General features: G+C 44.5%; 1 protein-coding gene across 3 annotated transcripts; it reads left to right on the top strand.

The window, feature by feature from the left end:
* The first annotated feature begins 2,598 nt into the window (after positions 1-2,598).
* Positions 2,599-25,111, top strand: LOC139756272 (uncharacterized). 3 transcript variants are annotated; one of them, XM_071675501.1, is made up of 4 exons: positions 2,599-2,715; positions 15,502-15,622; positions 18,227-22,722; positions 22,777-25,111. In XM_071675501.1, the coding sequence occupies exons 2-4, from the start codon at positions 15,534-15,536 to the stop codon at positions 23,817-23,819; spliced, it is 5,628 nt and encodes a 1,875-aa protein (XP_071531602.1). In that variant the 5' UTR covers positions 2,599-2,715; positions 15,502-15,533; the 3' UTR covers positions 23,820-25,111. The 3 variants fall into 3 exon arrangements, with proteins under 3 accessions (XP_071531602.1, XP_071531601.1, XP_071531600.1); XM_071675500.1 differs by lacking the exon at positions 2,599-2,715 and adding an exon at positions 6,108-6,195; XM_071675499.1 differs by lacking the exon at positions 2,599-2,715 and adding an exon at positions 9,618-10,902.
* The last annotated feature ends 15 nt before the right edge of the window (positions 25,112-25,126 follow it).

Below are 25,126 nucleotides of genomic sequence, written 5' to 3'. Positions count from 1 at the left end.
AACAAAGGCCCACATCACGGGTGGAGGACGACGGGGCTGTTCACAGTGGCTGGTCATCAGTGTAATGGTTAAGAAGCCTCTCTTGGCCAGATGTGTCTGTGCTTATGTGTCTGTGTACGTTGTTGTATATGAGTGTGTGCACATGCGTGATGTGTATGTGTGAGTATATCCTTACACACACACACACACACACACACACACACACACACACACACACACACACATTACATCTTGATGGTTTATATACAGCGTTAAACGACCCCGGAAACAGGGAAGCTTTCTCCACTAACCTACATCACAAACCCCTCCTACACTCACTGCACGTCAATATTTATATATATATATATATATATATATATATATATATATATATATATATATATATATATATATATATATATATATATATATATCAATGATAAAACGAGTAATGTTTACCGGATACAGACATCATTTTGCGTCGTTGTTGTGTTGTGCAGAACAGAGCCACGTTGATGCAGCCTCCTCCTGCTTGGCCATCATCAGGAAAATTATAAACCAAAAGAAATCAGCTCAACACAAACAAAGTCGGATACACTCTAAGCAAATCTAACAAATGTTTTCTGTTAGAAAGACAAACTGGCAATGTAAACGTAACGCAACTGCACGTTTAATCCGTGAGGTCACTCACGTCACTCGTTTTTAAGTTTGCCACCGACAATCATTGTTTTCAGCCTTTCACTGAGCACTTTCCTTGCACGATGTGGACCAAGATATATATATATATATATATATATATATATATATATATATATATATATATATATATATATATATATATATATATAAGTTATAGACGAATTTTATACATACTAGGTACAAGACAATGGCTTACACGGAAGATCAAGATAAGGCAGGAGAATACAGAATAAGATGCGTTAGAGGGAATTTCGCCATGGATGGTGAGACCAGAAAATAATGAGAAGAATGTATGATGGTGACGGGGCTAAACAGTAGGGAGGTCCACCTTGATCATACAAGAAAAAGTTGAAGTCAAGACGAAATTCGTTAGCAGTTGCTTAAAGAACTGCAGCGTCTTTTTTTTTCTCGCAGATTTGACGAAAATACTGAAGGTGTGATTCAGATGAGGGACAACTGGAAAGTCAATTGCAGATGAAATGGCCTCCAGTGAAAATCTCTCAATCACTGCACATGTCAGTGTACCCACCGAGAGACTATCACTGTAATTAAATATGTCACTGACGAAGACTAATTGACTTACGCATATAACACAAGAGGAGATGTGAGCCTCACGCCAGATGGTTCACATGTATTGCATCTGCATGACTGCAGACCGATATCTTCATGCTGTGGAGGTCATGATTGCTGAGAAGAAAAACTAACAAAGCTTTCAGACACAAAGTTACCTTATACATTTTTGACCTAAAGTACGAAAACACGACCCTTGAACGCGGCCCTAACACCTTGGATATGATGTCGTGGCCTTTGACCTAATCCTTATGGATTATGCCAAAGGCCAGTCCTTCATACCCAGGGATCACATCCTAGTGCTGTAGGGTCGTACCACCATCCTCACGAGTCGTAATGTCGTGCTTAAGGATCATACGTCGTGCTCAAGGGTCATACCGTGTGGCTCAGTGGTCGCACCGTCGCGCTCAAAGGTCGTACCGTCGCGCTTATAAGGGTTAGAAAGTAACCTTAGAGTTGCAGCATTTGGTTATTCAGGTAACATTTTACATTCTCCCAAGATGACATTAGAAACAGATCACAGAACCATATGAAAGAGCAACGTATCGTATTGATTATCATTTATTCAAGTGAATAATACTGAAGCCCGGGTTAGGTACATATAAATGTACATATGTAGGCGTTCAGCAAAGCTGCAGACTCTTACCAAAATCATATGAAAAGGAAATTTACAAATACGTTCTGAATGTGACTATATTAAACTGCTTTCTCTTTGATCAGATATTTTCATATTTCATTGAAAAGTAATTCATATTAGGTGACTCAGTTGAATAAAATTCACATTTCGCATTGGTGTTAAACGTCTCAATACAAAAGGAAAACTCTTTAGATTTCTGAAAGAAATATATATTTCTATTTTCTTTCATGCACGATAGACTTACAAAGCTGGTACGTACACGAAATGACTTCGTTGGAAAATTTTGCAATGTTAACAAAAACGAAGATAAAACAATGAGAAGGTATTACAGCAATATCTACATTCAGGTTACCTTTAGGAGTCAGAGGTCTTGTTTATATGTAACTCCGAACCTGCTTGTACTAGCGGCATTTAAAGGTATCATGATAATGTCAGTTTTCCCTTATAAGTCTTGATCATAGAGAACGTGTGAAGTGTTGAGGCCCATAATATACAACAGTTTTTTCTAGTCAAGTGAAATATTAACGATTTTGTTCTGTATTTATGATGTATATTTCTCTTCCGTAGACATAAGGAACTGTTTCTGTTGTTATCGAGAGTGAAGCAATAGTCCAGTGTGAGTTCTCACATAGCCAGTTTCATAACCCTTGATGCACTTCCTACAGTTGCCTATTTTTGCCAAATTTTTACCCATGAGTGGCTCTTTGTCCTTCAGGTTAAAAACAAGATTAGTTCCACCTCTGGCTACGGTGTACCCTGCTGGCCAACAGCGAGCTGAGGGAACCGTTCTGACGACTCCTAACGTCTAGTCGCTGTCGAGACACTGGAAAGTAAGTGAGCGAATGATGGCATATTTTCTTGTACTATTGGAATGAGTTCGTTTAGAAAAGTTAATTGGTTTTTCTAGTGGCCGTGCCAACTGGTCTTTAGAGATGTGAAACAGACATTCAGATACTTGTGATGAAATGTCACATTCTCTCGACTTCCAGGTACTCAGGCAACCTGGAAATATAAAATGATTATTGGCTGACATAACCCTTCACTTCTAACCTGAACTTTCACACGCTTCCCTTCACCAATACCATGACTGGTCAAGCCACCTACTGCCTCTACCATGACTGGTCAGGTCACCTGCCACAATTACCATGACTTGTCATATCACCTGCCCCGATTACCATGACTGGTCAAGCCACCTACCACCACTACCATGGCTGACCAAGCCACCCATCACCACTACCATGACTGACCAAGCCACCCACCACCACTACCATGACTGACCAAGCCACCCATCACCACTACCATGACTGACCAAGCCACCCATCACCACTACCATGACTGACCAAGCCACCCATCACCACTACCATGGCTGACCAAGCCACCCATCACCACTACCATGGCTGACCAAGCCACCCATCACCACTACCATGACTGACCAAGCCACCCATCACCACTACCATGACTGACCAAGCCACCCATCACCACTACCATGACTGACCAAGCCACCCATCACCACTACCATGACTGATCAAGCCACCCATCACCACTACCATGACTGACCAAGCCACCCATCACCACTACCATGACTGACCAAGCCACCCATCACCACTACCATGACTGACCAAGCCACCCATCACCACGACCGTACTAGCCAGGGAGCTCTGGATAAAGCGGGTGCCGGTATCATCACTGGTTCAGACCATTACCGATATCCTGACCCTCTTGCTTCAGTAGTTGTCTTGGTATACCTCTTCTGTAAACCTGTTTGTCTCTACTGTAAACCAATACATCTCTACCGTATACTAGTCCACCTTCACTGCAAGCCGGTCCGCCTCTCTAACTGTTAACCATATCTCTTGTAAACCAGTTCATGTTTACTGTAAACTATTTCAGAGAGAGAGAGAGAGAGAGAGAGAGAGAGAGAGAGAGAGAGAGAGAGAGCACTTTCCTCAGACGACGTACCTTAGGTTGTCTTGTGTCGGTACTAGGCGTTGGTCCTGATCCACATTGCTTTATTTTTGTGCTTAAATATAGGATGTTCTGTGTCACCAGTAACCCAGTTAAAACATATGTTGTCTACCTGGGTGAGTGGGTGGGTGGATGGGTGTGTCTGCCTTGTGGTCAGGTCCCACACAGCGTCACCAGCTGTACACGATGAGTCTGTGTACATCTCGGTTACTCAACCGTGCAGGCTGCTGCCACCACCCACCCCTGATGTCTCTCCTTCGGCATGATCATGATGCGCCAAATGTATCCAAGACAGGAATTTTGGAAAAAAAATTAGACGTACTTACAAGACTACAGCTTTATTTGTGGCTATAGTAAACGTTTAAATCTGTTCTCAACCTTAGCATAACTCGATAGAATAGAAAACAAACTCAGCCTGTTCTTCTGGTAACTCCATTCCAGACCAACAGGTCTTTCGTAATCTGCGTCTTCATTGTATCCAAGTCACGCTGGGTTCTGGATTCAAACTTATATCAAATGATATTTTCCAGAATGATAAAATGCCACACTTCCACTTGCTAATATATTTGCTTTTAGGTCAGCAAACTACCACTTGCTACATCTCAGTTTCACAAGCATAAGTTTGACGTGTATGCAGTGTCAGCTATTTTCGAAAGACTGTCGAAGAGAGATTGCAGTTTTGTCATATATATATATATATATATATATATATATATATATATATATATATATATATAGTACAAGGAGAAGCTGAGGTCATTTCAAGCAGTCACCTGGACCGGGAAGTGACTGGAACACGTTGGTCGACCTGGCAACATTTTCTTTCTCACAACTCCCTGGGAAGGTATGGAAATTACTCACTATATATGTATATAATGATTCAATTACGTTTCTTTAGATATTGTTCTTCAGCATAAGAGTATGTTTTGTAACCTTCCAGTTGATTGAGTGGTCTTGATACTTAATATAACAAAATAGAATCTATCAATATCTAAACTTTTAACACTATACTTGCATTTCTTCTTCCGGTGTCTCTCTCTCCCCTTCTTGCTTCTGTTTTTTTTTTTTCTGCCAAACGTTCGCGACCCACTCTCCTGATCAGGTGACCGAAACACCAGTGAAACACTCATTACTGGTAATGGGATCGGAAACAGATCATTCCTACACCTTCGTTGGCAAAAGTCCGAGAAGATTTTTCCCTGTCCTTACGCGGGAGGAGGTACATCTTGGTGCAGCCTATTCGTAAAGATGATATTTGGAGTAACAACTCCTCTCCTAACTCTAAGTCATAACACCAATATCAAGGTTCATGTAGTTCGGACAACACCTCCTCAAGGCTTCGTCAAAGAAGTGAGTGACACAAGGATCCCTCACACACACACACACACACACACACACACACACACACACACACACACACACACACACACACACACACACACACACACACACACACACACACACACACCTGAAAGATTTCGTCTGAATTTAAGAAAGAAAGGATGGACGAGGCCACTTTGAACAGAGACATATTAAGAAGGAGGGCGTCATAAAGTTCTGCCGACTGAGGTCAGCTTGTCATGGAACCCTGCACACATTTCTGCTAAAGTGTGTTGAGAAAAAAATGATAACCCTGAATGGCCACAAGAGCCATATTTGATTATCATAATGTATTGTGGCTGACCACTAAGTGCAGACGAGAACATGCAACTGTTGCCCAAATATACAGCCGGATTTCTAGTTACTAACTTGACAAAAGGATAGGCATTGTGATATATTGTTTTCTGTTTCTGTCTGGGTAAACATACACACACACTAACAAACAAACAAAGAGAGAGAGAGAGAGAGAGAGAGAACAGCACAGACAAGAAACAAGAGCTAACGCTTGAGGCAAGAAAAAGACAACAAAAAGGAAAAGAAAATAATACATCCAGAGAGAGTGGGAAACTCTGTATCATTCTTCTTGGGTTTTCCAAACTCATAATGTTTCCATCAGTGAGTTTGAATACCGTTCTCGTCTCCACCTTTGCTCCGGTCACTGACTCTGGGGTTCAGTGAGCCAACGGTCACCATACGACACAGTCTCAGGACACCGTTCATCGTGCTTCGTTCCGTGTCTGATGCTCAACTATTCAGGTACTTAATTTCCATTGTTTAGGACCAGTTAAGTAGTTAACTCTTGTGAACCAATGGCCAGCGAGCGATGCAGTTACGTGGTGCGGTTCAAAACGCTTCGGTTCATTCTTACTGCTGAGCTGTTCAGGTCCTGAAATTCGTGTCGTCTGGAGGCAAATAAGTCGCCTGGTCTGGCCCGCTGGGTGCGGTAACATCACAACCTGAGGAACGTGAGTCTTGCATTCATTGTACTTACTCCGTGCGTGCTCCACTAGGGCCTTTTACTGTGCTCTGGGTGAGAGGATTAAACTGTGTGGGTCAGAGTGTTGCATGTGGCGTGAGGCAATGGTCAGCTGTTGTGCAAGGACTTAGGATGCTCTCTCTCTCTCTCTCTCTCTCTCTCTCTCTCTCTCTCTCTCTCTCTCTCTCTCTCTCTCTCTCTCTCTCTCCATTACTATGGTGGTATTCGTTAGTGACACTCCTGCTCATAACCATATCACATGTAGAGCATGAAGCTACAGCTAAATCACTGATCGTTAATCACTCTGTCTGTACTCCAGCCACTGACTGACTTTCTATTCATCAGTAGACATTATCCTGATGAACGTATCTGGAAAAGAAGGAAAAATAAAGGACGATATTTAAACCAAAGGAACCTACAGATTGTTGCCTGAGGAATGTCTTACGACCATTATCAAGAGATCAATCATTCTGTGGCGGTAAAAAACATTACTGTGGAGACTGACCACCACCTGACGCATGTTATGCCTGGAGCATAACGCTGCTTGGGAATAACTTTGTGATGATATAAATCGGAGCCAATACACAGGACACTTGGACATAGTATAAGAGTTGTGGACGAATTGAATGAAGTGTGTTATGAAAGTGTAAATATTCACACCTATCCACAAGTTTGAAGAGTTGTTTGATAGAAAAAGTTTGAGAGATGGGACCCTACGACTGTAGAACTCTCTCCCACAAAAGTACAAATAGGTAATTACAAATAGATCATTAACACACACACACACACACACACACACACACACACACATTGCCTCGAGAGCAATACCTGTTGGTCTGTTTTTATCTTACAGCAATACGTGAATATACAAATGTTCGTCTTGAAAATTCTTTCAAATCTGCGATTTCAGTTTGACCGATCGATAATGTTCCCTTCCGCCGCAAATCACTGGCGTGAAACTTCGGTGTATCTGAACTATTTTGCGCGCTTTCAGCTTCCATTGTTCAGGTTATATATTGTCAGTCCACCTAGATATGAACAGGAACGCCTAGAAATTATCAACAGTATGTAGCTATTGGGGTGATCAGTGACAACTATGTCTGTCTAGTGTACGGCAGAAAGCCATGACCCTTACCTTGCCCTACTTACATATATGATTATAGAGAGGTGAGGGCAATAGGTGGTTGGCAACCTCTGTTATTAGAAGATGATATGAATGTGGAGACCAGAGATCATCTTCACGCCTGGGGACACAGTCACGCAAGCAGGGAGAAAAAAAAATAGAAATGACTAAATTTCGTTATAATAGTAGATTGATAGATACGTGGAAAAACGTGGGAGTGGAAGCTATAAATACAGAAGACAGATAAGCTTAACAAGCTGTGTGACCAAAAAGAAACATAGTTTAAGAGACTGGGACCTGTAAGGGTAGGATTTCTTCCTCGTACTAAACAAATAGGTATTCATAACTGAATAGTATCAAACAGGAAATTACAAATGGATAATCAGAAATAGCCAATCAGAGAGAGGTAACTGCAAACGGGTAATCGCAAAAACATATCCATAAACTGGGTGTACAACCACACATTTGCAATCTCCTATTTACACACTCGCACTCCAATTTTTGTAAACATATCCGAGACAAGGCAGCTACACACACATCCTTGGGTATGTTTACATACAGAGAAATGTAAATAAGAGGAACTAAGTCAATGTAAGTACAGTGACACACTTACCTATTTGCCTACATACACACTCACTGTTAGTCAAGAATAATGCATAATGTATTAGAACTATTCAGTACATACCAATACACTAGACCAACTATAAAAAGACGCGTATACACTGTAATATATTGAGCAACTGGACGACAACTCCCCTACCTTGATCTGTCACCCCGCTTGTCACCAGTCATAGTTTACACCATCACCGCCATCATCACCACCACAATCGGCCACCCTCCACCACAACACCAACATATTCACGCCCACATCAACAGCACACCCAACCACATACCACCACCACACTCATCCTCACACCCCCATACTCAACCACACATCACCGCCACACACAGCCATCCACCCACACACCACACACATAAACACCACCACCTCCAGCAGTCTCCTGGTTCACTCTCTGATCTCGTGAGTGGCATCTGAGGTGGGCGTCGGCTGGAAAGTCATGACGGGAGGCGGTTGTTGCTCTGGCACACTTCCCATTTTTTCCCTCTTTCGTCTCACTCACTCCGCCCGTTGTAACGGCATCTGTACGGCACTCATGAACCAGCTGAGATGTGTGTGTGTGTGTTTGTGTGTGTGTATGTGTGTGTGTGTGTGTGTGTGTGTGTGTGTGTGTGTGTGTGTGTGCTAGATTTTGTTTCTCCTTCCCAGGACTGTTATATGGTATCGAATCTCATTACATTTTGCAATCTAGAGAAGGTAACAGGGTGGCTGTAGCATGACGGTGCGGCTCTTGAGCACGACGGTTCGATCGTAGAGTATGGCGGCTTGATGTTGTTTGACTTGACCTTTTAGGGCCAGGCTAAGATCCTGCCCATCATGCCTACAGGTCATACCCTCGTACACGAGAGTCGTTCCGTCGTACACGTGTCGTACCTTCGTACACAAGGACCGTACCTTCGTACACAGGGATCGTACCTTCGTACACAAGGGTCGTACCTTCGTACACAAGTGTCGTACCTTCGTACTCAAGGGTCGTACCTTCGTACTCAGGGTCGTAGCTTCGTACAAAAGTGTCGTACCTTCGTACACAGGGGTCGTACCTTCGTACACAAGGGCCGTACCTTGGTACACAATTGTCGTACCTTCGCACACAAGGGCCGTACCGTCTTGTACAAATTACAAGATTCAAGTTTTAACGAAAACATTTCAACATTTAAAGAAGTAGGATAACCAGTGTAACGTGTCAAGTGTTGTTACACGATATGGTTAGGATCATCACACACGTCTGTGTTCCTTCTGCTGTGAGGTGTGACCCTTGATGGGGCAGCGGTCACAGCACATAGTCTGAATACTAGACATCTGCTCAGTGAACACCTTAACTCTCACCCAGCCAGACACCGAACACCTGCTTTCTGAACACCCACCTTCCGTGAACCCATCCTCGAACAACCCACTCACTTCTAACAACCCATTCACTAAACACTTGAATGCTTCCATACCAAACACTCATCTGTTCATCTGTCCATTGACTGTCTAACGAATGCAGATTTATCAAACATCCATTCATCGAACACACTTGACGATCTCTCGCCACCACCAGCGCCACACCTGTACCTGCAGGTGGGGTGATCGGTCGCCTAGGTGACGGGTGTTGGGCGCGCCCCGGCCCCGGCACAAGGTGACACTCACCACCGCTCTCACAGATTCCAAGACTCCGGTCGGAAAAAGGTGTGATTGTGTCCTCAGCGGCGTGGCGAGAGAGAGAGAGAAATCGTCATCGCTGTGAGGCGAGCGTGCGGCCCATTCCTGCCGCCGCTCTTGCTGGCGCCGCTCCAGCTTGGCTGCTACTGCTTCTGGAGGTGTGGAACACTGCTTCTCAGGCAGAGTACGTCCCTTGGAGCTCGAAATCGCAGGATCTATTACAGAGGGCGTCGAGGACCAGAGCAATAACCTGGAATTACCTGCCGCTTGGACGAAAATAATTAGGGATGTCCCAGCAAGTAGTGTTACGTGTCTAGTAATGGAACTGTGTAATTATTTTGTAATCACAGTCCACACAAAGTGAACTACGCCATCGCACAAGTAGACAGTGAAGGAGGGAAAATACATCTTTAAAACGAACATCAACAAGGAAAAATCAATTAGGCTCTGTCATTGTTTCCTCCATTAGGAAAAGAAAAGCAGATGTTCCTTGCATTTTGTATATTCTCTAGCGTTACAGATAAGACTTGAGTTTCTAGCTTGTTAAATGTCAAGCTAATGGAGTTGATCCTCTGCAAGTGTCGTAAAGCAAACACGAACATTGCATGTGCAACATATAACTGTCTCAAGAGCTCCAGGTGTGTAGCCAGATGTACAGCAGGTGTCGGGATACTGGTGCTTGAGGCTGCTGCTTTACTGTGATGAGAGATGCATTACTCGCTTGTTATGGGAGTAGATGTCACACTTCTGGTGCCTGTACCTGTGCCGTGTTACTGCTGCTAAGCCAGGTGTGCTACCTGACTTGCTACACGAGTTAGTGTGACGCTATTGCTACTTGAGAAACTATAAGTGTCACTGCTAGTGAGTGGATCACCACCGTTCGTGAGAAGTGGGAGGCCACAGAATGACGTGTCAGGAGATGTAACCTGGGTATAGCGTGGTGAGGAAGTCTGGTGTTACCGCCGCGTGAGGACACACTGGCCCGTTGCTCAGTGACACATGTCTCCCATCACTGTTACAAGGAGAAGCTGACGCCTTCACTGCTAGAGAAGCGGAACTTCTAAAACAAGTGTTGGGACGTTTAGAATAAGTGTGTTGTATCCCAAGAGAAGCTGTGTGACGCCCAAAACAATTGTGGAATACCTTAAACAAGCGTGCGGCGATCAAGCGTACGACTTCGAGAAGAGGGAGTGGGCCGTCCGTGATCATGAAGGCTGTGGCGGTGGCCGTGACAGTGGTGGCCGTGGTGTGCGTGACGGAATGCCTGGCACGGACCAAGTGGAGGACTGTGGCCACCCGCAGAAAGATAACAGGTCAGAATATTACTGACGCTTTAGTTCAGTGTTCATCCCTGAATCTCATATGAGGCTCGAAAATCATTCTCGTAAAGTAGAATTATTTTGGTAAAGGAATAGTCATCTAGAGTCACCTAGATATAGTAAGGTGAATACAAGCTAAGTATTCCCTGATGCTGATTATTATTTCGATCCTTTATACACATTGATGTAGCTGTACATTTCATAGCATGGTAGAGAAAAGACAACTGTGTTGTAGGCCGGATGAAGGACTGATATTTCGCTTAGAGCTCTTCGCCCACATGACTAATGTTCCTGCATGTTAAAACACTCTGGCTGGATTGGTTGGTTATGGGGAAGATGAAGAGGTTGGTCAGGCATGGAACATGATGAGACAGTTGTAAGGTATGAAGATGTAGGTTTCGTGCAACATGTATAAACGGTTTGTTGAATCTACATTTCTGTTGTGTCATCTAAATACCTCAGGTGTGAGTAATGATGTGGTGTGAGTAGTGACGCTCTTATGGCTTGGCAAGGGAAATTGCTAGATTAGGATCAAGGCTGTTCATTGTGTGTTAGTGGATGACTAGTGTTCCTCCTTCTCTCGGCTCTGAGGTTTCCGAGGATCCAAATGTATTCCATATGCATGTTGTTCTCTACATCTGGAGCATGCCTGCAGTTTATGTGCTCGTTGTCTCCAAGTTTCCGACATATCGATTGTGTTACCGAACTGATGGTTGCTGTAGCGCCATTCCTCTGTTCCTGTTGAACCATTTTTGTACAGACACATCATATGTTGACGAACAGAAAGCATGATTGTAATTCATTGGTACTAAAGTTTCCAATCTCTTTTCTAGTGTTACAGAAAGTTGTTCTATGTTTGTCTAAGTCAGAAGTTATGCCCACTCATTCATCTTCCCAGCACAGTTGATTTATTATTTATCAGACTGTGAGACATCGTGTACAAGGAAGCACCAGCAAAATAGTAAGTAGGGATGATACTGTTAGGACGACTGACCGATACATACCATTACAGGCACCATGTTAAAAGGTTCCGGAAGACGTACGTTAACTATGTTAGTACAGCGATGCCTGAGGCGGACGGTCATGCCGGCCTAGCCACGCCGTACACCTGGGATTTCTCTCTCCCTTACACTAGACTAAAACCTTCGTCAGCTAAGCACTTAACATGGCATTCCATAGTACCAGGAAATACGAAAAGCGACCAATTTTCGCCTTTTTTTCACATGCAAAAGTTGATCATGTGTATCAGCGTTTGAGTATCATCTTAACTTTCTTCCAGTCACTTCATCGTTTACCAGAGTGGAGAACGCGTACCCACCTCGTTGGTAAGGTCTGTGGATCTACAGTCGTACTATGATATCACGACGTAAGGAGACGTATGATGTGGTATTGCATTGTACTCCCCGTAAGGTTATGTCTAGGCATTGATTGTCCTCTTCTTCCTCATTCTTCAGCTTCACCGTCTTTCTCCTCACTTACCTTTCCTCTAGATTTTTCCACTCTTGCTCGTGTTGTTTTTCTTCTTCTAGTTCTTCTTTTGCCTCCATTTTCGTACCCTTAATTCCTACTTGTGACCATGTAAGTCTTCACATTTGTTACAGTGTGCTGGAGCCTGTGACGGGCGCCTCTCTTCGCTACTTTCTTGAAAATTACCGAGATCGATTTGTGCCATCCTCTGTGTGTGTGTGTGTGTGTGTGTGTGTGTGTGTGTGTGTGTGTGTGTGTGTGTGTCATTAATATCTATCTGTTCCCTGGAGAGAGTTTTACACTCGCGCGCGCGTGTGTGTTATTGGTCTCTGCCGACAGATTGTTACACCACGAGCGACAGATCAACATCGGTGTCATCACTGATATATATATATATATATATATATATATATATATATATATATATATATATATATATATATATATATATATATATATATATATATATTATTGTGTGTGTGTGTGTGTGAAGTTATGACACCTGATGAGATTAAATGAATTTCGAAGTCTATCATAGTTTTCATTAGTCAATCAAAAGAAATACATGACTGAGACGCAGCCACTTCGAGACCCTTGCAACACATTCTGGAACTGGTTTCATGTATTACTTGTCATGTGATGCGCCACCGTGTGGTTGATGTGTAAACAAACCATTACCTGCCTGTGTGGGGCAATATCTAGGTCAAGGCATATATATATATATATATATATATATATATATATATATATATATATATATATATATATATATAATCAAAGAGTTCAAACAACAGCAGATTGCTTGGTCTCTCCGAGGCTATGTTATTGTGGAGGAGATTAGAATCTCAAAGATTAGTCTGGTAAGAGTAGAAGGTCGAACAGATATTTCAGAGTAAAAGTTGTAAACTTTTCATGGAACTAAAATCAGTCATGCATGTAGAGCGAAGTATTTATCAAATCTGTTGTTCAGTGTTCCTACACTGCTGTTTTGAACCACCCTCGTATGATGATACAACTACCTCGTTGCCTCCTAATTCTTAAAAGTTTTATGTGTTCAAAACCTGTTCTCGTTAACTGGAACTTGAGCCACGTACTTGAGCATGATTTAAGGTTTTCCTGTGGTTGGGAAAGTCGAAACTTGACACGAAAGCAGTGATATATGGGTCCAGCAGACTGTAAAAATTTCAGGCCCGTAATTCAAAGCGGTTTGCCGGTAAGAACGTAAAAACCGGAAGTTCGCGTTGTATGGCGCTTGCTGGCGGCGTCACGTCACGTGAAAGTTGTAACCCCCGCGGGTATAAAAGTCTGGCGGCAAGAATTCGACTATATCGTTACGGGCGAGATTGGACGCGGCGAAATCAGTACTGGAACACAGTTTTTCCACCGCGAGGATTCCACATGACCATACCATCTTAGAGCTAAATTAACAATTGTAGAGATTTGGCATACCGAGTACGGAGCTTCAGCTACACAGATGAATATTGAGCAGCAAAACGTTTTAAAAGTCTTCACGTTGAGGAACTTCAGCAAGACGCGTAAGTTATATCGTCATAACAGTTGCACAGATTAAGCAGATGATTATAAAGCTTTTGTACAGCAGACAACCAGCCAGTACATCAACATTTCATAACACCAACCAAAAGAAAATGGAACCAAAGCATAACAAGCAAATGAAGCTGCACCGAACACTGCGCTTCAGTTCCATGATCACGGAGCAACTGTGGGATAAGGAATGACTTTCACTGTTGCTGTTAGACATTTTAGTGTCATATGAATCGCTGAAATGATAGTCTGATGTGGAAATAAACCACTCAACGGAAGTGTCAAGTTCATGACACTTCATGTTAAGATAGATTCACCGTCACTTAATTATTATTCAAATTGGTGATGGCAAAAGAAAGTACAAACTTATCGCTTGTTAATCAGAAATGTGTTAGTCATCCTCTTTCAGATGGTTTAAACAAGGTTGTTACTATCTACGGGTCAGGAGGACACAAGTTGGGTTGGCACTTTATCTATCACGGTTCACTATCAATGTGGACAGTTCTCTTACTTTAAGTATACCAGAAGATGAATTTCTATCAGGATGAAAGCAATCAACGAGCTTATGTGCAAAAAAGTGTCAATTTAGCGTCATAGATACGACACCTGTGATAACATAGACATTGTTCAGTATGTTCGTATGTTCACACGTGAGTGAAAGTGTTCTACATGCTTCACGTACAGTGATAGATAAGTAGAAGAACCAATGACTTTCTCGAGTCTATCGTGAAATAATGGCAACATTATCAACCTGTGATTCATTCTGATTCTTTCGAAAGTATCGTTTCAAGCCCAGACCATCACCGCTACAACGTCTGCGGCCAGCCAAGTTGTTATTGTGAGACCCCGCCATTAGAACCGACTTCGGAGATAAGGTGGTCAGGTGCCATCTGCTTTGTAATCTGTTTCTACCACATTTCAAGACTGAGACTGCAGACACCCTCGTCATGAACCATGAGATCTCCCGTTATCTGACCTTCCCATGTACTATCATGTAGGTTTTATGGTTATTCAGGAACCTCAGACGCAATGCGACGCCCAAGCGTTTCGTATGTAATATGAGGTCGGAGTAAGAGAACAATATCTGGGAATTAGAGTAGACAGTCTTAACGAACATGATAGATTGCTGATAGGGAAAGTTGTTCGTGCGGCGTCAATCAGAGATGAGGAAGAACGTTCAGAGCCGACGGCTGATTGCGTCCCAAGTCACGCACAGCCAATCGGATCACCGTGAGCATGACGGACATGTGCTTCACCTACTTGAGGCTCTCGCTGAGCGACGACGCCCTTCACCTGAGTCGTTCTGTAAGTCGCGTCATCACGTACATTTGTGGCTTTTTTCGTAGACATATAACCGACCTGGTCTGCCCCAGAGAGGCTGAAGGTAAGGTAGGGAGATAACAGAAGGCCTTGGGTCGGATAGGTAGTGCTGTCCTTCGTGTTGGGAGTAATGTGATTGGATTGGTCAGTGTGAGGACAAATTCTCTCTCTCTCTCTCTCTCTCTCTCTCTCTCTCTCTCTCTCTCTCTCTCTCTCTCTCTCTCTCTCTCTCAAACCCCTTAACTTCGTTATCATCCTCCGCAGATGGCCGCAGCTGCCCTACCCTCGAGGGCGCGATGGAGTTAGGGCAACGGATGTACCTGCCGGGGTGTCGCCGACTCGTGTGCAAGACGTTCATCGGGATGCCCATCATCGAGGAACAGTTGTAAGTTCGCTGGCAGCCGGTGAAGCTGTTCCTCGTCTACACAGGATAATAATAGGAGGATAGACTGGTAGGGAGATGAACGGATCGACCACTGGTAAAGGTAAAAGCAATATCATAGAGGGTCAGGGATGAAGTGCTTGGCGGATCAACATTATTCAAAGATGTTAATAACCAGATATCTCTTAGTTTGGCCGGTTGTGGAAGTATCCTGATGGGTTGTATATTTGTGAGTGTGTGTGTGTGTGTGTGTGTGTGTGTGTGTGTGTGTGTGTGTGTGTGTGTTTATGTGTGTGTGTGTGGTTGTCTTTATATCTGTCTGTCAGTGTATTTTTATACCTTTATTTGTGCATTTGTCTGCATGTCTGTTCATGTATATATGTTTGTATGTTTGTTTATTTCTGCATCGTTCCCTAGAGAACTGTATCAGACCAACCTGCCGCAGTTTCTCCAAATAAACACCAGTCACAGCTGCGCAGGAGGTGGTTCACACCAGCCGTGGAGGCTGGGGCTTCCCGTCCAGCTGCACCTCGCTGGTGGTGGGAGCAGCCTGGCGCTTCCCAGGTGCTCCACGAACACACGCCTGTGTTTATACTTTCTCTTGTGTATACATACACCCGGCGCGCAGCGGACTCCTCCCGATGCCCGTTTCGAGCGCCTGGTGAGTGGTGGTAAACTGACTGAGAGTGACGATCGTAGATGGAGTCCCACTTTTAAAAGTGTAAGAGTTATTCACTGGTTGCGTTAAGGCCTATAATGGGACATATTCCTTCTGTTCAGTGTAGTACACTGATTCACTTAAAGGACTTAAAGCCCTAAGATTAGGGGTATGGTAGATGTATATTTACCATATAAAGTTTCGTACAGAACTTGCTGGGCACTTCGAAAAGGACAATTTTGATATGAGAGATATAACACGCTTAAATTTCATGGATTTACGTTTGTATGTGTGTTCATTAACTTCTAAAAAAGTAAGATTTTAAATGCTCCTTTAGGAAGTTAGCTGCCTTCATACCTGGCAATCTTAAAGGTTTCAATTCTTCCAATATCAAAAGATTGTTTTACGTTTTGTACATCCTGTTGATTATATAATTACATAAGGGATGTAGTGTCTGTTGTAATTAACTTTGATGAAGGATTGTCTGCATAACTGTCGTTGTACATTGGGAAGGGGAGTAATATATGCCAGGCTGGAATAGTTCAACTACAAACACTCAGTCTGCCTCACTAGCTCTCGTACCTGGCTCTGCCAGTTCGTCTCGTCTACAGGCAAGTTTGGCTTGATGAGTCACTGCCCCAGAAGATGCTGTCACTAACTCATCACTGACTCGGAACTTAACTTGTCAGTCATAGATTATTTACGCTGACCTCGACGTGTTATGAACGACCACGCTCCCCCTTAGTTTCAGGTTTCGAAAGGAACAGTCTCGCACAGCGCAGCCCACTGATAAACTGTCCCTGACTCCCGTCGTTACGAGTCGGTGAACGATAATTTCACGTCGGTGTCCAGTGTCACTGAATGATCACTGTCCCGTTGTGTGGAATCTCTCAGGGTGATTCACTGTAGTACAGCGTACCCTAGTCAGTGGACAAGTGACTCTTCCATGTTAATGATGATCTCTGTCCTTCAGTTTTCTAACGAATACCCAGTATCCTGCGTCATGGTCCTTCGTTAAACAATTACTCCTTGACAGTAAAGCGTCAATATAGGACCTCATTCCTTGGATTTGGCTTCTCGTTGAACCGTCACTGTTTCGCATCATGTCACTGAATGACCTCTCACTGAGGCGTAATGCGTTGTGAATGGTCACTTACCCCACAGCATTGTTATTTCAGCAAGCAATCATTGTCCAATAGCATGATGTATATTCGTGAATGAGCGCTGCCCCTTAGGGAGATGGGTCAGAGAAAGGTCACCAGAGTTACTTTACGATTATCATAACGTTGTGTGGCATGTCTGAATGATCAGTGATCATGATCTCTACCTGGAATGTAATCATGGTTCAGCTCATGATCATATACCAGAATATTATGCCCCGCCATACACGACGTTAGAACAGTCATCCTGCGTCAAAGTGACATCATAATTCCTGCCTGAATCATGCAGTCCAAATGTTGTCAGTTGTCTAACACCAGAAGACCTTAATATGTCATTTATGACACGCACAAACACTGGCATGTTTTTCTGGTTAACATTTGGCATTCATTAATTTCCCATACATAACGTAACACCAGAGTAATTCAAACTGTGATGAATTTTCTCTTCTAACTCTGACGTCAAATAAAAGATATCTTTTCAGCGACATCAAAGCAGTAGAAGTGACTTTGGACTTGACATTCTAATTCTCTCATGTCTCCTTCTTGTGACTTCTGAAAACATCTCTTTTTACGATCGGTATATTGTAACCTCGAGAGAGTAGTATTATCTATCCTTTGTATAGAATAGTATAATTTCTAGTATTACGTCCAAATCGTATCATTTCCTGTATATCTCCCACCCCAACCCAGAGGGTTGTCAAAAGACTATAATTTTTCCTTGTGGTGTTTTACTGTGATAACATAACCTCTGTGACGCCAGCATGCTAAAACCTGCCCATCTGTTCTCAGCTGTGACCCTCTGCCAGAAGTTGTACCTGACACCTGTTTCGTAAGTCATCGCCCCCACAGGAGACACCCCGACTGCTGCCCCAGCGTCGTCTGTTCCCCTGGGACCCCACCTCTCACAGTTGGACTCCCAAGGATCCAGCTCGACCCAGAGAGAGGGTCTCCACCGGACCCTGTCGTCGCTAGCGGATTGTATAAGACAAGAGTACGGAACAGTTCCTATGGTGCGGGTGCTGGGCACCTGAATACACTGTGGCAGCCAATCCCAGGGGACAGTAAGGTACGGCCGATGCCTGTAACCCCTCCTCCCACCATCTACATGACAACAGAGATCATTTACGGCAAGGGCTACTCTGAACCGTGGGATGGAAGTCAACCCTCACCCGCTGAGGAGGACGTGCTCCAGGTTTATAAGAACCACCGTTACCCAGAGCCCTCGTCGTCGCTGGAGAAAGAGGCGTCTTTGGCTTTGGATTCTCCCAGCAACAGCATTAGGACACCGGGGGATGAGGATGGCATTCCAACGTATGGCCAGGGTAAAGAAGGAAGAATCATCGTGGATGAAGATGAACAAAAGGAAGTTAAGACTCGTGTCATCACAGCGCGGCCACATGACCACCACTCGAGGAACCACACCACTCAAGACACCGACGTCACTTACCGTCACTTCTTTGATCCTAGTGAAGTTAGAACTTCGCCAATTCCGTACCCAAAGTATGCCAATCATCTCCCAATTGCCAAGTTGTTTTCTACGACCCTGCTCCCGAAGAGGTTATCAGAGGGTAAACTAATAACGGAATCTGCGCCCACAACCCCAGTAGTGAGGTTCACGCCATGGGAAGCAATCACTAAGACAAGAACCACCCGTCCTCCTACTGCGAACACCAAGTTTACTACACCCACCACGCCAGGCATGAGCTGGTCTATCAGAGAAGAAAAAGACAACGTCTCGTTCTCATCTACAGATACCTCGAGATACTATTCTACAAAAGAAGATGTCCAGCAGACAACACCTCCGTACTTACCTACCAGAAGGGATCAGAAAAAGACATATGGTTCGTCAAAACCACCAGCACAAGCAGGAACCACTACATCAGCTCACGATACTCGCAAGCGGGTAACCAGGCGTCCTACCCAGGGCTACCGCCTCACCAAGAGACCTGGAGCCAACAAGACAACCCCAGCACCGAGGCTCAGTACCGATTCTACCAGAACGGCTTCCGAATCTTACGAGTTCGCTACACCCAAGTTAAACCCCCGCGAACATGATATTCACGAGTTCATCCTAACGCCACTGGATCCGTCTGAACTCATTCCTGGCCATGATAAGTACCTGGAATCAAAATACAGCGCAATGAGAGAGTATGTAGACTCGCACAGTGAAAAACAACATCCGAAGAAAAGTAGACGGTCTCTTCCATACACAGATGCGACATTGCCCTTCGAATATGTCACTACACTGCCTTCTGAGAATCCATCTGAGACACCAGTTTATTCCACATCACTGCCGGGCGCTACCGACGTCCAAGAGACAGATGCGGTGAGGGAGAAGAGAGGTCGACCTGTCTTTTACATCCCCTGGAGACAAAAGTTGCTGCCTCAGCCAACGACGCCACACAGTTTCGCTGAAGAACATGAAGATGAATCAGTAGCGTCCACGAAGTCTTTCCCTCCACCGAAATTTGAGAAGTTAGGCTTCTACCAGCCGGAAATTCCTGTGACAATAAAATCGCTTATCAATGACTTACCTGGCACGGCGTACACGAGTATTAGCTTAGGATCAGCAGACACTGACACTCCGAACCGTAAGACGAGCCAGATATTAATGACAAGTCGTGAAGCAGATTTCCATTCTAGTCAGAAAGCTTCAGAAAGACCGAATATGAACCATGAAACTAATATAAGCAGTGAGTACGAAAATAAGGCAGAAGTTCAGCTTTCTTATGAAAATGAAACCGAACTTGAATCAACAACAGTTGGTCCTGCCACAACCCACGCCACGGTGAGTTCCACCACTGAGTCCTTAACTACGGTGAGCACCAATGAGTTCTTAACCACCGTGAGTTCCACTGACGAGTTCTTAACCACAGTGAGTTCCACTGACGAGTTCTTAACCACAGGGAGTTCCACTGACGACGAGTTCCTAACCACAGGGAGTTCCACTGACGAGTTTTTGTACACGGTGAGTTCCACTGATGAGTATTCAGTTACGATGAGTCCCACCACTGATTCCCCAACTATGCTTTCCGGCCTCGCGGAGCAGGTGACCCCACGGCTAACAAGCTTCGACTCGGATGACTCGTCTCTGTTTGAAAAAGATAACGAGACAGTTTCGAACAGAGTGAACACTCCCGAGGGAAGCAGTGATTCTGGAATAGCTGATTATTACCATGTTACATCACCAGGACCAGAACGAGTTGACATTCCTTTTCCTCAGTATGGTAGCGTTCAACAACAGCCATATGAAAACTCTCAACGTGCTATCGAATCGACAGAAACTCCTCTCCTGTCCGATATTAAGTCGACAGGAGCTCCTAGTCTGTCTGATATCGGGTCGACAGGAGTTCCTCTACTCTCTGATATCAGATCAACAGGAACTCCTCCCCTGTCTGATATCGGATCGGCAAGAGCCCCTCCCCTATCTGAGATCCAGAAAACACAGAAAAAGAGTTTATGGTCCCCACCATCGTTCAGAACAAGTCGAAACCGAAGCCAAAGTTCCGTTGTTCGGAAGAACCATGCTTCAGTGCCTTACTACGGAAGTTACCCCGATAAAACTTACATGGAAGTTCTACAATATGAGCCAAAGAGACATAATTCTGTGAATGCCTCGTCGACGAAACTAAGTACATTCGAAGCAAAGCAAGAAGAGGATGAGACAATGAAGATTGTGACCAGTGCTACATTTTTCCCAAGCTTGCAGCCGAGGGAGGAAGTTGAGGGAAGGAGCTACCCTACCATAAGCAGCAGACCAATGGAGGTAGAAACAATGCCTGATGGAGTCAGTAGGCAAAACCAGTCGCAAGAAATCGACGTAGACGTCATGACAGAGTACCAGCCAGAAGATGCAACAGAATGGACAACTGTGGATCCCTTCGATATAGATGATTATGGGTATACAACAACAGACACCATCGTGTCCCGAAATCTCGAGGAACTGGAAGATTCCACAGCTGAACCAGAGGCTTACACACATCGGTATAAGAGTCTTGATGAAATGTCGTTTGAGATCAACGAAACTTTCAGCAGAAACAGCACGGGACCAGAGGTAAGTCAGAAAGTACAGAGAGAACCGGATTCTCAAGATGTCTGGGTTCGAGGACCTCTAGCCTCCACCTCTGAGGAACATACAGCTCCTCCTCCTACGTACAAGGAGAGACCAACGCTCACCTGGATGATGGGTGAAAGACCCCGACTGGTTGAGGAAGAATTGCCATCTTCTGGTGACCGGAATGACGATGATCATGATGACCTGTTCAGAGAAGATTTGCCAGGTGCCTCAGGCTTGTCAGGTGACGCAGGCTCGTTAAGTGAGCCAGCCTTTGACCCTAAATTGTCAAGTGATGATTACGCTAAAGAGGAGAATGAGAAAGACAAAACTTCCCTAAGAACTGAGATTCTTTCCATGTTGACATCAGTTGATCTTACAGAAACTGACGCTGTAGAGGAGAGTTACACCCCAGCCTTAGAAGTCAATGTCCATCCTCCTCCCAGTGACTCGAGTCCTTCTCCCATTTCCCGGCTGTATCCTATACCCTTACAGGAAATACCACAACCACAGCAGCCAGTCACTACGATGACTCCTCAAGCGAGACGGCCCAACCTAATTTCTTCGAGTACCTCCCAAACGCAGTTTGATTCACAGACACAAACCAGTCCGCTCCCAGAAACATCGACTACCCAGGGTCCAACGGTGACAGAGCGGATCAGGATCTCGTCCAGATACCGTAGTACAACACAGTCAACCACACAGCTCAACCTCCAGGCAGATCCCTTACCCTCAGGGAACCATCAGTCTTCGTCCACAGACGATCAGGTAGAAGTTTCGACACAAATTAGCACATCAGCAGCGGAGGATTCGACTTCTACAATCATCAGTGAAACACCTACCCAAAAACGAACAGGAGGCAGAACAAAGGCGCGTATCCCAGCGGGTCGACGGAGAACGTACTCTAGAGATCGAGTCCCAGCACAGACTATCGAGAAAAGCAAGGCCATACCTCCTTCACGGCTCTCACGAATGAGACATCCCACTACCCAAGGTCATCGTCTGTCGAGGGTAACGACGCCCCAAGACCTCTTAGTAAGTCTGGAATCCCAGCCTATCAGAAATCTCCCTCAGGAGTCAATCAGATCACGACCGGTCTACACGTCACCTCTTGGTTCTAGTACCCCTAACGGTGACCTGGAAACCCAGCCCGTCACAAAACCCCTTCAGAAGTCAACCAGGACGCGATCATTCGACAGGTCACCTCCTCATTCTAGTCCCCCTGACGAAGGTGTAGAGCGACCATTCGACAGGTCACCTCCTCATTCTAGTCCCCCTGACGAAGGTGTAGAACCCCAGCCCATCACAAAAACCCTTCAAAAGTTAACCAGGACGCGACCATTCGACAGGTCACCTCCTCATTCTAGTACCCCTGACGAAGGTGTAGAACCCCAGCCCATCACAAAAAACCCTCAGAAGTCAACCAGGACGCAACCATTCGACAGGTCACCTCCTCATTCTAGTCCCCCTGACGAAGGTGTAGAAACCCAGCCCATCACAAAAACCCTTCAAAAGTTAACCAGGACGCGACCATTCGACAGGTCACCTCCTCATTCTAGTACCCCTGACGAAGGTGTAGAACCCCAGCCCATCACAAAAACCCTTGAGAAGTCAGTCAGACGGTCACGACCGATCTATACGTCACCTCTTCGTCCCACTCCTCTTAACGGAGGCCTGGAACCCCAGCCCATCATAAAACCCATTCAGGGGTCACCCAGGAGGTTACGACTTGCCCACACGTCACCTTTTCGTCCCACTCTTTCTAACGGAGGCCTGGAACGCCAGCCCACCACAAACCCCTATCAGGAGTCATCTAGAAGGTCACCTTCTCGTTCGAGTTCCCTTAGCGGAAGTCTAGAACGCCAGCCCATTACAACCTCTCTTCAGGAGCCAGCCAGAAGTTCAGGACCAGTCGACACGTCACCTCCTCTTTCCAGTTCCCCTAACGCAGGCCGGGAGCCCCAGCCCATCCCGAACACTCCTCACGACTTGAATGAAAAGTCGCAATCAGATGATGCGTCACGTCCTCGTTCCAGCTCCCCACGCGGGGTGGCAAGTTTTATGTACAAATCCATGATACACAGACCGGCGCTCCGCCAGCAACAGCCACAAACTGAACGTCCCAAACGGCCTAGATCTCGTTCATCCATTCGAAATGCATCGTCAAGTCGACGGGGTTCTTCAACCTCCTCCAGGGAACGTCCAACCCCAGCCGCAGACGGTCACCACCCCACCAGCAAGCCGCCGCCACCATCTACCACATTCACCTCTGTTGATTCCCACTTTGAGATCTTCCCAGAGCAGTGGGAATCTATGCGTGAAGTATGACATTAGTGGATGCTATCTTATATATACATATGTACTGCAAAATTTTATTTATGAAAGACGAGTGAAATCATACCTATGAATCATTAAGAATCTAAATGCTTTAACGTTCTCACTTCTAGCGCCTTCTCTTGAATTTTCTTGTGTAAAACCATAAAAAACATACGTCGTGCTAAATCAAGTAAGCCCGAAACGGAATATTGATTTTCAGCGTCGTGTCCAACAGTCAGTCTCCGCTCTGTTTGGAAATGGTTGTATCACAAATATATATATTTTGCGGTAAATTCTGTAATACGAATGTTTTCACAGAAGTTATTGTTCCACCTGGTTCCGAGTGAAAACTGAAATACTATTATTGCTTTTAGAATATGTACACACATATACACTCGGGTACACGTACACTTACTCTAGCACCACACACACACACACACACACACACACACACACACACACACACACACACACATATCTCACACCCAACACGTCTACAAGTGAAAGTATTTCATGGTCTGCAAGTGACACACAAACACACGCGTTACGTGTCCGTAGTTCTTCATTGAATAACATGATTATTTGACAGTTCATACTTTTTTAGCCTGAAGGAACTGATCGTTGATAACATTGTCATGTAGACAACCAACTATCGCTTATTTTCGTTGTGAATCGAAGTGAATATTTTCCTTTTTGATAAATCTTTAGACAGTTTAACATTTCGTCATACAACTTTGCGTCTTGCTGCTGGCATTTGTTAGATCATTGATCACAGTTGAATATTATACTCTATAAATATTATCATTATTATGACATTACCCAAGTACCACTTCTCAAAGCATTCTTGCAGCTTCAAGGCTGCGCTACAATCAGTAAAAGGGAAAGGATGGGATCACTCGGAGTGAGAGATTCTTCGACGAGATTTTACTCAGACGGTACAACTTCGAAGACGGCTCTTCGCTCGCGGGGTAACCACGAGCAGGCAGAGACCGGTAACACTTCTGTTTACTTCATGTGTATGTTAATTAAAAGCATTGTTTCTACAAGAGGATTTTGCTATGAGTAACTTGGTTAATAATTATATGTCAGTTCTATGTCATTTTCATCGTACACTAGATTCATCACAGTTCGCCACTGGTATGTACCATACAGTGAATTCATCATAGCTCACCACTGATATATTCATATGAATTCTTTTTAAGTCTGTAATAAAAAAAAATGTAGATAGGTCATTGCCAAGAGAGATGATTAGCTCATACTCAGTGTATGTACTTAAATGTCTAAATATATTTAATTTCTATATATTTATTCTTTCAACA

This window comes from Panulirus ornatus, chromosome 21 (genome assembly GCF_036320965.1).
Source record: "Panulirus ornatus isolate Po-2019 chromosome 21, ASM3632096v1, whole genome shotgun sequence".
Taxonomy (NCBI): domain Eukaryota; kingdom Metazoa; phylum Arthropoda; class Malacostraca; order Decapoda; family Palinuridae; genus Panulirus; species Panulirus ornatus.
This window is presented reverse-complemented; position numbering and strand designations above follow the sequence as displayed.

What these genes read in the sequence shown, in the direction of transcription:
- LOC139756272 (XM_071675499.1), top strand. Translation starts at nt 10,797, where the DNA reads ATGAAGGCTGTGGCGGTGGCCGTGACAGTGGTGGCCGTGGTGTGCGTG. An exon ending in CACCCGCAGAAAGATAACAG is followed by an intron (nt 10,903 to 15,501) that starts GTCAGAATATTA and finishes CATCCTCCGCAG; the next exon opens with ATGGCCGCAGCTGCCCTACC. An exon ending in CCCATCATCGAGGAACAGTT is followed by an intron (nt 15,623 to 18,226) that starts GTAAGTTCGCTG and finishes ATCTGTTCTCAG; the next exon opens with CTGTGACCCTCTGCCAGAAG.